The 12,300-nt window shown below is 61.9% G+C and overlaps 3 protein-coding genes across 3 annotated transcripts; all 3 read left to right on the top strand.

The window, feature by feature from the left end:
- Positions 1-1,204: 1,204 nt before the first annotated feature.
- LINJ_30_0290 (hypothetical protein, unknown function) lies at positions 1,205-5,776 on the top strand (the record flags this gene model as incomplete). The annotated part of the gene is made up of 1 exon (XM_001466805.1): positions 1,205-5,776. One exon carries the CDS (start codon positions 1,205-1,207, stop codon positions 5,774-5,776), a length of 4,572 nt encoding a protein of 1,523 aa, XP_001466842.1.
- A 2,218-nt stretch (positions 5,777-7,994) lies between these two features.
- LINJ_30_0280 (conserved hypothetical protein) lies at positions 7,995-8,648 on the top strand (the record flags this gene model as incomplete). The annotated part of the gene is made up of 1 exon (XM_001466804.1): positions 7,995-8,648. The coding sequence occupies one exon, from the start codon at positions 7,995-7,997 to the stop codon at positions 8,646-8,648; it is 654 nt and encodes a 217-aa protein (XP_001466841.1).
- Positions 8,649-9,932: 1,284 nt separating this feature from the next.
- Positions 9,933-11,117, top strand: ATG4.2 (putative AUT2/APG4/ATG4 cysteine peptidase; the record flags this gene model as incomplete). The annotated part of the gene is made up of 1 exon (XM_001466803.1): positions 9,933-11,117. The coding sequence occupies one exon, from the start codon at positions 9,933-9,935 to the stop codon at positions 11,115-11,117; it is 1,185 nt and encodes a 394-aa protein (XP_001466840.1).
- Positions 11,118-12,300: the final 1,183 nt, after the last annotated feature.

Genomic DNA, 12,300 nt, shown 5'->3' with positions numbered 1-12,300 from the left:
GCTGTATCCTCTTCCTTACGAATTCTGTCCACGCACATGCTGTCGCTATAAGCTGTGGCAGCTGCGATCCTCAGACTGCGCTTTAGCGCTCATCATGTGCGAGGTGATTGTCCCAGTAGCCGAGCGAGAAGGCGTGTCATATCCACGCCTGTCGCCCAACTACCCCCCTACGACTGCCAAGTGCCTTGGCTACAGGACGCATCGCTCCCCCTCTTCCACACTGCCTCAGTGCTCCTTCGTGTGATTGCTGTCGACCGGTCACTCTCTTCTCGCCCTCTCGTGTGTCGCCCCCTTTTTAATGCACCTGACCTACTTCTACCACACGCACGGCACGCACTCTGCCTTCGATAATTCGGTTACGCAAACGTGTCTTTTGGCTCACTGTCGCCCCTCCCTTGTTCTCAAACTCCGCTCGTACGCGTGTATGCGTCTTGACACGAATATCGCCCCCCCCCCCCTCAACCACACCTTGCGGACAGACACTAAGCAGCCGTACCTTCGCACGAAGTGTACGCTCCTCTTCGCTTCTCTCTTGCCCTTTTCTGGCGTTGGTGCCTCTTCCCTTCTTTCTACATTATATATAATACACACACACGCACACATAGTCTCTGAGCTGGGTCTGTCTGTGTGTCTGTGTGTGTGGGCAATCTCGCTTTCATTAAAGCACTGCTCCCCACCTGAACACCGCCTTCCCGCTGACGTCTTTCCCTTCCCTCCCCCTCCCACGCCCTTCTGAATGAGACACACGTTGGGCGTATCGTTCTGCTCTTTCTTCTGCCTTGCCGTTCCTCTGTTGTTTGTCGCACAGTCGCACTGCTGTGAGCCCACCCGTCTCTCTCTCTGTGCGTGTGCGTGATCAGTCGAAGGCTTTGACGCATTCTTCTTCCGGCCTCTCTCTCTCTGTGAGGCCCTTGTACCTCGTCTCCCCCTCTCCCTTCTCTGCCTCTCGTCGTTTTGCTTTAGATACCTTTCTCTTCGAGCCTCGCCGCACAGAAGAGGGAGACCCATCATGCTGCGTGGACGGGCTGGCCATGTCGGCGCGTGGTTGGTGCTGCTGCCTCTACTGCTGCTACTGGGGCCAGGCTATGGCGACTCTGGTGCTGCGATACATGCCGCCAGACAGCCGCCGCTCTCGAATGTGGAGCGAATCGCACCCGCGCTTGCCGATGAGAGCAGGACCGCGACAGCAGCCTTCACCAACCTCATGCAGCTCTCAGAGGCGGTGTTGGCGCCTGCTTGGAGTGCGGGTGGATTTGCCTACATCGTGAAGGGCGAAACGACGGAGAACCCCGCCGGTCCTTCGGGTCCGGTGTGTGCGCATACGCGCACGTCGGCAGGCGGAATAACTGCCCCATTCACCTTTTCCATGTTCGACGCGCAGTTCAGCCCTGTGTATCTCGTGTCGCCATCCGCGGTGGAGTCAACAGGCGATGCCGCATCGCTCACTGCCCATGTGGCAGGCAGACTCGACCTGCAGCAAGGGTGCTACACGACGCTCACCACTCCCACTTCTCTGGGCACCTGTGCAGGAGTACTGAGGTCGTCGCCCGCACAGTGCGTGCTGGGCGAACTTGACGCGTTGCACGAAAATTGGACGGCGCACTCCCTCGCCGCCACGGCGAACGCCACGCGCGACGACGAGTCACTGACCCTTTCCGCCAAGGGCTTGTGTGCAGCGGAGCTGCTTACGGTATTTGTGAGCGACTACCTTCCCCAGCGCGCGTGGCTGCGGACTGTAGTGCCTCGTGTAGTGGACGCTCTTGCCCACGCTGAACAGGCAGCGCGCGCCTACAGCGCAGCCCCTTTGAGCTTGTCGGATGCAGCGGAGGCAGCGGACATGCAGCGAGCGGTGGCAGAGCAGTGGGGCAGCTACCTGTGGTCCACGTACGTGCCGCACCTTCAGCGCAAGTGGACGCTGTTTTACCACCTTGCCGTCGCAACGCTGACGCCGTCGCAAGTGGCGCCATCGCTCGACGACACAGCGACTGAGTCCGTCACGGGTGAGCCGGGACCTGCGCCAAAGGTATCGTGCCCGATAGTGGACGCGTGGCCGCAGCTGCGGTACTCTCTGACGAGCAGCAACCGCGGGCTTCGAACCTTCGCGCGTCTTGTCGCTTACATGGAGGACGCGCTCGACAGCTTGGAAGAGCTTCTATCCAGCGGCGGCGGCGCGGATACTCTCAGCGAGAAACAGACGGATGCGCTTGTTTTGCAGCTCCTGCAGCGCACCTACTGCGTGACCACGACGTACTTCTTTTCCGTCACCGCCCTCTTTGACGCACCGTTCCTGGACGCGTCCTCTTCGGTGTGGGTGGAGCCCGCGACACACATGCAGGCGTGGGCGATGCAGACGATGCGAGAGGCCTCGGTGGCAGACGCCATGGCCAATGCTACGGCGTTCCAAGTGGCCACTACAGCGCGCGTGACGCGTTTGACCGAATCGCTGCCAAGGAGCGAGAAAGCGTTCATGGCGTGTCTGGCTGCCTTCCTCGACGCGACGACACCCCTGACCTCTGCTGCAGTAACGTCTCCATCCGACTGTGCCCAGGCGCTGCTGAAGGCACGCGCAGAGGCCTCAGGGGCCACCGTCAGGGATTCTCTCGTTCTTCTCTGGGACATGGGCCAGATGCGTGCCGTGAAGCCCACCTCAGACACTGTCCCCGGTACTACGCGCTACGAGTCGACGGTATCGCTGCCGACAAGATCCACTGACGCCAGGGCTTCTGCCCCAAGCGAACCCATCTACTGGACGATGTTTCAGCAGGCGTCGACCAGCTTTACAAGCCAAACGTCTCTTTACACGCCGAGCGTCGTTGCCTCCGTGCCCAAGGAGCCGTGCGCGGCTGGCTCTGCTGCTCGTAGAGCTCTGGGCACGGCGTCGAACCGCGCAGCGACGAAGGAGGCCCGCCACGGCGTTCTTGTCGGCTCACAGGCTGCAGCGACATGCGCTGCCGGCACTTACGCAAACCCCGACACGGCAGCTTGTGAGGCGTGCCCGTCCGCCTGCTCCGCATTGCTGACGGCTGCGACGCCTGTCTATTGCCCAGGTGACGGCCTCATGCACGGCTGCCCCGCACTTCCTGCCGGCGCCGTGCTCGCTGGCAGCCCCAGCACAGGACTCGACAACGCCAAGGCTGCTTGCCGATACGCTTGTATCAACATCTACCAGGCACCGCTGCACAACGGTTGCGTGTCCACGCCTGGCCTGTTCTACAACACCACTGCAGTCATCAGTGACAAGCGCAGCGGCGGCTGGTACGACGCGTGTGTGGGGCCTGCATCGTTGCTGCCCTCCAGCTTCCCTGCTCAGTCGCACGACGCACGCGTGTTCGCGTTCGTTGGTAGCGGCACGACGGACGAGCCGATGTCGTGCCGCTTTGTGCTGATGCATCGCGTCGTGTCCTCTGCCGTGTCGGCGGAGGCGTTGCAGACAGTGGGACTGCTGCTGCAACCCCTTTCCGTCTCCGCTGCCTCCGCGACTGCGACGTCGTCTGCAGGTCTGCCGCCACATCGCGACGGCGTTGCCTGGGAGGCGGCAATGCAGCTGAATGCCACGCTGCTGTGGGAGATGCACACGTCGCTACTTCGCTCGCAGCAGCGGGCGTCGGGTACCGGCACAGGCGCTGCCAACACCTCTATTGCCCATGTGCTGGTTGCTGTGCGAGAGGGTGGCGAGGGAGTCGCATCGCAGTCGCGACTGTCCTGGTCGCTTGTCTCCAGCTATCAGCGCCCCGAGGGCGGTGAGACAGCTACTACCACCTCTGCCACTGGAGCAGCGCCGCCGCCCTCCGTCACCTTCACGCTGCGACTGTTGCTGAATGTGTCCATTTTGTCCGCTCCGCAGAGCACCGACGCCTTCGCCGCCTCGGGCGACCGTACCAGGACGCCTTGCACGACCCCCGCCCCGTCGTCGCTCACGGTGCTCAGTGCCCCGTGGCAGTGGAGAGTCACATCTATGACTCTCAACCAACTCGCCAAGACCACCTACCGCGTTGTGCTGAGCCGCTCGACGAGCACGGTCGTCTTCTACAAGGACGCGGCGGCGGTTGGCAACCCGGTGACAGTGGACTGGCCGCTGTGGAGGCAGTCACAGATGATGTCCCCACCCTTGGGCAAAACGACGATGTACCTCTCTGTGGCAGGGTGGGTGGCCGGCTACGTGGAGCGCGAGCAGTGGGTGCTCAAGAGTCCACCTCTCCCCGCCAGCGGCATCTCGAAACTTGCCGCGCTGCCGCTGCACTACGACTACGTGCCGGGGATGGTGACGCGACTCTCGAGCACGGCGTCCCCTGTCAGCCCGCTGCACGAAGCGCTGAGCAGAGCTGAGACTGCGTGGCGATCGCAGGCGGAGACCTTCGTCGAGCAGCAAGGCAGAGATGTGGAGGCTCTTACAGACGTGCACTCGCTTGGCCTGTACGTGGCCTCTTTTCCTGCCGTCACCGCCAAAGTGAGTGCGGCGCTCAGCGCCTTGTCGGTGCGTCAGTCCACAGGACTCGATGGCGTTTGCCGTTCCGGCTACGGCTATGGCGTGGCGGCGGGCGGCACCTCTGCTACGCCTGTGTGTGCGACGTGCACAAGTGGCTCCTACTCGGTGTTGAGCGCCACACCAGAGCGCAACACGTGCGCGTGCGTGCCGCAGCGTGCCTTGGGCGGCGTGACGTCTTTGGCCGGTCAACCGGTGCGTGCGTGTCTACGCCGCCCAGCCGGCCCGGCCGCACCGAGCTCTTACCTGCGATCGCCAGGCCGTCTTTTTGTGGACTCGAACGTGGTGATCGGCTATGGCATCCCCCTCGGCGGGTACGGCAGGGGCACCGGTGCAGCCGGCACGGGGCTGCCTGCGACGACGTCTCTGGAGGGCTCAGTGACCTGCATGTACGGTCTCACCGTTCCGCGCCTGCTGTCCACCGCACCTACCGGGTCGCTCAACCTCTCGGCGACCCTGCAGTACACCACAGGACTCGGCGCCGAGGAGTGCGGCGTGATGGCAGCTGCCCGCGGCGGGGCCACAGCCGTGACTACTCAGCCCACCTACAGCGCTCTCTCCAGCTACGGCCTCCGTCTGCGTGCATCGCGCTTGCCCACCCACACCATTACACTGACCAACAACTCGAGGCTCTTCGCGAATCAGACGGTGCTCACGGCTGGCGTGCGAGACTACGCCCTTCTCCCTCACTACGCGATGGATTCACTCCTGCACATGCGCGGGATCTCCGAGTATCATGCCGCCTTCCTAACGTACATGCTCCGCTGTGCAACAGTGTCGGCCGTGCTGCGGTGCGGCTCGCCCCTGCGTGACGCAGGCAATTTCACCTGGGCAGGCTCCTCATCGCTCGACTCACCCGTGCTGCGCGTTAACCTCACCGGAATGATCACGGAGGAGTGCCAGGTGTCTTTCACGGTGCGCAGCGCCACTGCGGCCGCGAGTGAGGCTTCCGCCCCGTACACGTCGTGGCCTTACACCTATTTGACAACAGAAGCGAACGCGTCGCTCTTCTTCGAGGCATCGCCGACGCTGCACTACACGCTGCTCCCATCGGTGGAAGCTTTTGAGACGACGAAGCTGCGCTACGAACCGCTGGCTGAGAGCAGCAGCCTTATCATCTCCTTCGTCATGCTCGCGTTCTCTCTCCCCCTCATCAGCATAATCTTGATCAGCGTGCACCCTCCTTCCTTTCAGCCGCTCTCCTGGCGCCCCTACGAGCGCGCACGAGCGAGGCGGCATTGCCAGCACCGACAGCTGCACAGCGTTGCATGTTCAGAGAGAGGTGCCAGCTGACAGCGAAGAGAAAGAGGGATGTGACGACGCGGTGATCGAGAGCCTCCGCTCTTCTTCGCCCTCTCCCCGACGCTTTAACTCACCCGGTACCATGGCACGCTCGCACGCGCGGACACGCAGCAGAGGGCCCGCTTCTCCCTGCTGAGCGCCCGCTTCTCCCTGCTGAGCGCCCGCCCCACTCCACGGCTTCCGTCCCCGCTGACGCGACTTTCTCAGAAGATGGCTTTGTCTCTTGCTTTTCTGAGCACATTTGTGTGGACGGCCGCAGACGTGCGCCTGACAGGCACACGTGCACCCGCATGCCTGTGTGAAGTGGATGCGAGGCGGGCGGCGGCGGGGGGGGGTGGAAGGAGAGGGCGACAAGAGAGAAGGCCGAAACCAGCGTGACGCAGTGGACAGAGAAAGGCAGGAGAGGCAGATGTGTGTCTCTCTGCCGCTCGCGCGCGCGCGAGCAGACTTGCCTCTCTCCTTCCATGATGCTCGTGCGACCTTTGCTACTTGTTCCCCCTCCCCTGGAGGCATCCCGTCTGATGGTCACGCGGACGGCCAGACACGCACTCGCCGGCTCATGCGTTACCACAAGCAGGCACACGCACAGAAGCGTTCTCAGACACAAAGCCACACTCTTTCCTTGGCTCTTTCGCCTTCACCGTGGTGCTTAGATCGGGAGACTACGCAGCCGGTGCGCGTGTTGTTGATACGTCCGCGCTGCTGCTCATCTGTTTCCGCCACCACGTCATGCGTGCGTGCTGTTCGTCTCTTTTCCTTTTTCAGATGCACGGACCCTCGTCTTCGCGGCGTGCGCTCGTCGCCTTCTTTACTCTCTTTTCTCTTCCCACTTTGGCGGATGTGTGCCACGTCGCGTTGTGCTTGTGTGCGTGTCTGTGCCTCGCTCGTTTCTGGGCGAGGACGGCGGCGATGAGCTCTGGCGCTTGTGCGGGAAGACGGCCTCCTCACGTCCTCCCCCCTGATGGACGGCCCGGTCCGTCGAGGAACAGGGGAGACCAGGGGCGCCTTATCTCGTCCTTTTCTCCACAAACCTCACCCCACCCCCTTGCGAGCACATCCGCACACAGCCGCACATGTGCAGAAGCACCCTGCACAGGCGCAGCAAGCGAACCGAAATCAGGCAAATCACGGTTTTCTCTTCTCCGTTGCCGTGGCGTGCGCTGAGGATTAGGCGCACGCTGCCGATGTGTGCCACCAAGCCACACTTATTCTTTTCGTTGGCTCAGGCCGGCCTCCTCTCTACCTTCTGCTTCGCTGTTCATGTGTGTCTATGGAGGTCGTAGGAAAGGGCCCGCATCGCGCAGTCGGCGCACATGCAGTGAGGAGGGTGGAGGGACAGGCGCGAGGCGGAGGCGTGAGTGCGCCTTTTCCCTCTCTTCCCCCGCGATGGCACGAGTAAGATACGGAAGGGCCTCTCAGGATCGTGCAGCCAACCGTCATCACCGCCACCGCTCCTCTCATAACCACCCATACATGTTCACTCAGCAAGGTAGGTGCAATGGCAAGGCTACACGGACCAAACAATGAACACATGCCCGTACCCGCCGCGGCGCTGCCTGAGGGCAGCACAACATAGCGCCTCCTCCTATGCCGACACATGCTGTGCTGAGGACGGCTGCGCTGTACAAGGTGTCGAAATGGTGCCACCTCGCCATCGTCGCAGGGCGTATGCCAGGCATTGATGTGGCACGCTCACACGTCAGCCCACTACATCCAAGCCCCTCTCCCCCTCCTATGGCTGTCCTCGCTTCTCCGGCTGCACGTTATATCGCTCCTTACAGACGCACGCCGTTTCACGGAGAGAATGCGGGGTGGGGAGGCGGGAGTGGCTGTAGGGCAGTGGGCTGCAGCCTCCTCGGCGCGGCTCCCTGGCATCCGCCGGCGCCGCACGGCGCTGCTGAAACTATTTTCACGTCTCTGCATTTTCTCTTCATTCGAGGTGCATGTCTCCAACCCCCATACCCTCTCTCCCTCTCCCCCTCCTGCCAACCGTGCTGTTCAACTCCAGCGCACGCTCTTCGGTAGCACAACACAGATCCTTGCGAAGCACAACTACAAGCTTTCGCCGCGTTTGCCTCCGCGTGCTTCTGCGTTCTGCGCGGTGGCTGCCTGTGCGCGGTGTTGGCGTCGTTGGCGTTGAGCGTATGAGGCCTCTGTTGCGTTGAGTGCTCTCTTTACGCGCCCACGGCTTCTCTGCGAGTGTGCTCTCATGTTTTCCTACCAACGCATCCCTAGTCCTGCGAACAAGATGAATCATATGCGGCAGTTCGGCTTGCCTCGCAGCAGCGCTGCCATTACCGTCATGGCTGCATCAACGGCTGCGCTTGCCGTTCCATGTCGTGCCATGCACGGCAAGCCGGCATCGGGACACAAGGTACGCACGCAACACAGCCGTCGCTGGTGGATGCAGTCCAAGGCGCACCACCTCACCGCCGTCCCGCATGAAGAGGCCAGATCACGCCCGCACTTCCCCGCCTACACCGAGGACGTCGACCAGCCAATGGTCGTGCCCGACGGTGCGTGCTGCTTCAACTGCGATAAGCCGATCGATGGGGACGACATCAACAGCTACGTGTGGGTCCCGTCTGGCAATGCAAGGGTGCCGACGGCGCAGGGGTACTTTTTCCACGTGAAGTGCTTCAAGTGCTGGAACTGCAAGTACCGCATCATACACAACCAGTTCTACTCGAAGGACAGACGCGCGTGGTGTCTATCGTGCGCGCTCGGACGCGACATCCGGGTGCCGACGCGGCGCTGGCACACTTCGTACGTCAATACGCACCGCACGGGCTCTCGCCTGACAGGGCAATTCTTCCCTCGCCACCGCCATCAGATGGAGTTCCTCTTTAGCCCAAAAGAGTAGAGCGATGCGAAGGTGTGCCGCAGTAGCGTGGGTGGTGGGGTGCGATGGCGTGTGTGTGTGTCTGGGGGGGAGAGGGGAGGGACACGCCATTCACCTGCGAACACACGCACGCGCCTGTCGCAAACCAGGTAGTACTTATGAGAGAGGCGCGGTGTGCATGCGTCACGAGCCTCTGCCGCTCTGGTTCCCCCCTCCCCATACCTGCACGCCACCACGAGGTGCGAAAGCAGTGAGTGTTGTTGTTGAGGGCTTCACACCCTCATTGACTTCCATGTGCGCACAGAAACGCGCACAGATGAGTGCTCTCTTGCCTTGCTTGGCTTCCTTCGCCCTCCTCCCTCGCTGATTGCCGCCGCGCTGTACTCGTACGCGCTTTTTGGGCGGCTTGCCGCACCGGCGTGTCTGTTGCGCGAGGGGTTGGGAGAACCTCGCCGGCGGCTAACGGACTCGGATAACCTCCACGAAAACACAACAACGAAGGAAATGCGGGGCGAAAAAAGCAGAATCCCGTGACTGTGCGCTGCGACGTGTCTGCGCATCGCAAGCACCACCTCTGCATGGGTGTGCAGAGATCCAGCCTAGGTGCTGCGCGTCGTGCAGCGACTGCCGCAGGGGTGGCCGAGGGAGCCTGTGATCTCTCTCGACGTTGGCGGCTCCGCACCCTTCCCTCTTCTGTAGCATCTGTGAGCCCTTCCTGATGTGCCCGAACTTTCCGTCTTCACGTCTTCCTCTCTCACCCCCTCCACCTCTGCACCTCCGCTCTCTCTCTTTAGTGTGTCTGCGGCACACGCAAACCACTTGCCACCCCAAACCCCACCCCCGACGCGCGTTACGCACGGCGCGTTGTCCTGCTACCTGTGCCTGTCCCAAGAGCGAATATGTGTTGAAACTCAGGCTGCTCTTCCTCTGACTTCCCCCTCCCTCTTGCCACATTCCTTTCTCAACCTCTCACTTCTCCCAAGTTGTGCACGCTTCCCAGTGCGGCTGTCCAACAGCCGAGCAGAAGTTGGGGGCAGTCACTGAGCTCGTTGTTGAAGCCCACCAGCGGGCGCGTGCTCGGTGGCTGCGCGGCAGCACGAAGGGGAAGGAATTCGAGAGAGAGAGGGGGCGACTCCTCTTCTTGTGTGGCTTATCCAATCATTGTGCTTGCTTGTTTTCGGGCGTTACGGCAGCACATCGGCGCTGCCAGGTGTTGCGTCCTCTCCTCCCTCTGCTGCTGCTGCTGCTGCTGCTGCTTACACTCGACCTCTGACTGCCCTCCCTCGCTGCCCCAGCAATACATCAATGCTCCGCTACGTGCAAGACTTATGGAGCGCCTTCTTCCCCACGGAGGCGGTCTTTCCACTCCAAGTCGTCGGCAGGTCTGGCGCTGCCGTAGAATCGCGAGAGGAGTTAGAGAAGGCGCTCACCGACACATTTCTCATCTTCACGTACCGGGACGGCTTCGAGGCGATCCCGGCCGTCACGCGCCTGATCGAGACAGACCAGGGCTGGGGCTGCCTTCTGCGCACCTCGCAGATGCTTCTGGCTCATTTCTTGTGGGTCCACGGCCGTCCAGCGGATCGCAGACTTTCTCTTTTCTTCGACCACAGTGCCGAGACGGCGCCGTTCTCGATCCACAACATGATCCGAAGTTTATGGAATCGGCGGGCGTTCAAGGCGGAGTACTGGAGCCCATCGCAGGGCTGCGAGGCCATCAAGCGCACGGTGCAGGGTGCCGTAAAGACGGAGCAGCTGCAGACGCGCGTGATGGTGGTGACGTCCACAAACGGGTGCATCTACGCCGACGAGGTGCAGCACACTTTCAAACAGGGGGCGGATGTGGTGCTCGTCTTGGCCTCCGTGCGCGTGAGTGCTGCGGCGCAGCTGACGCAGGAGAGCTATCTCCAGATAGAAAAGCTGATGGAGCAGCCGCAGTGTCTGGGGGTTGTCGGCGGAGTACCAGGACGGAGCTACTACTTCTTTGCTCACAACCAAACACAGCTCTTCTACCTGGACCCGCACCAGCGAACCGCCGCCGCGCTGCTGAGTGAGGGGCCGTCCGCCGCGGTCTCTGTCACGCCATCCGTCGCCGATGTGCGTTGTGTGCATTGGTCACGCGTGGACACGTCGCTGTTTCTCGCCTTTGCCGTTACGACACGCGATGAGTGGGCCGCGCTGGAGGTGCATCTCTCTAACAGATTTATGCACGTCGAATCGCAGCGGACGCAGCGTGACTGCGATCAGCTCAGCCGTGCGCGGCCGGGGCACGCCGACGGCACCTTTTTGTCCCCGCTGCAGACGGGCGATAATTGTGGGATGGGCGGCACGTCAATTTCCGAGGTGGCTCCACTAGCACACCGGCGTACGTTGCGGGTGCCTCGCAAGAGGTTCAAGGAGGGTGAGGTAGGCACTGCCACCGCTGCGAAAGCGGAGAGGAATGATGGTGAAGACGAGGTTGACACGGACTCGTGGGAGTATCTGGATTGATGCTGCTGCTGCTGCACGTGCCCACCTTCGTCGTCCGCCCCCCATCCCCCTCGCATTCTTTTCTCGACGAGCGGCTGACGTTGTCCTCCCATGCACCTGCTGCGTTGTGTACCCGTCATCGAGCCGCTTTACTCGTTTCATTGCCCTCCCCCTCCCCCCTCCCCCCGGTGAACAACTGCTTGTCTGTTGCGTGTTGCCCCCCCCCCCACGGACATTGTTGTCCGCGTTGCCGTTTCCTTGCGCTTCTCTGCACTGCTTTACGAGGGGTCGCCGCTCTCTCTCTCTCTTTGTTTTCCATGCAGTGTGTGCCACTACGCGTGTCTGGGCGTGGGGTGGGGTGGGGGCACGGTTCTCTTCTTTTACCCTGCTGCTGCCCCGCAAAAAGCCACGGAGCTCATCGGCCCCTCCTCGCCTACCTCTCGCTGTTCTGTATCGACGGCGCTCTGGTCTCAGCCATGACGCTTGCACGCGTGCGCATATTCCCATGCACGCACAAGGGAGACCAAGCACCTCTTTTCTCCCCTCGCACCACAAAAACGAGTTGCACACATACCCACGGGCACGAGCAAGAGAAGTGCCGCTGAAGTACGGCAGCACATCTCTCGTGGTTTCACGGCTCTCCTTTACTATTCGGGCGTTGGTCTCTCTCTCTCTCTCGCTGCGTGTGTGCTCATCTGTTTCTGCCGAATGGCGGAAAAACGAAGAGACACTGCTGCCATACGTTGTTGGCGGTCACCGTCCCTCCTCCACAGTGGTCACCGCGTGCTTGAGCAGACATGTGGGCGTGTGGACTGGCAACCACACGCCCTTCTCCGCGTTCATTTCCGTGCACGTGGTGGGGCCCGCATCCCCTAAGGATGCACCGTATTGTGAGTGCCGGCGACTTGCTCCTGTATGTGTCTCTCTCTCACGCCTTTCCCTCTCTCTTTGCTTCTCGCCCTGGACGTTGCCGTGGCTGCGGGTGGGTGCGGGGGGCGACGGCGATGTTTGTAACGCGTGCCTGTGCACCTCTCTCTTGGCGCACATGCCTGTTTTCTCTGTTGCCACAGTCAGACTCGCACAGACGCCGAGCCCGTGCGCAGGTGTCCCCACCCCCTTTTTTCACTACTCCTCACCAGCGCCATCGCAGGAGGCGGCGCGGCTCTTTTGCAGGTTGCCGTTCGCCGCCGGCCAAGGAAGAAAA

Source organism: Leishmania infantum, chromosome 30 (assembly GCF_000002875.2).
Source record: "Leishmania infantum JPCM5 genome chromosome 30".
Taxonomy (NCBI): Eukaryota; Euglenozoa; class Kinetoplastea; order Trypanosomatida; family Trypanosomatidae; genus Leishmania; species Leishmania infantum.
The sequence above is the reverse complement of the archived record's forward strand: the minus strand, read 5'-3'. Positions and strand labels throughout refer to the sequence as shown.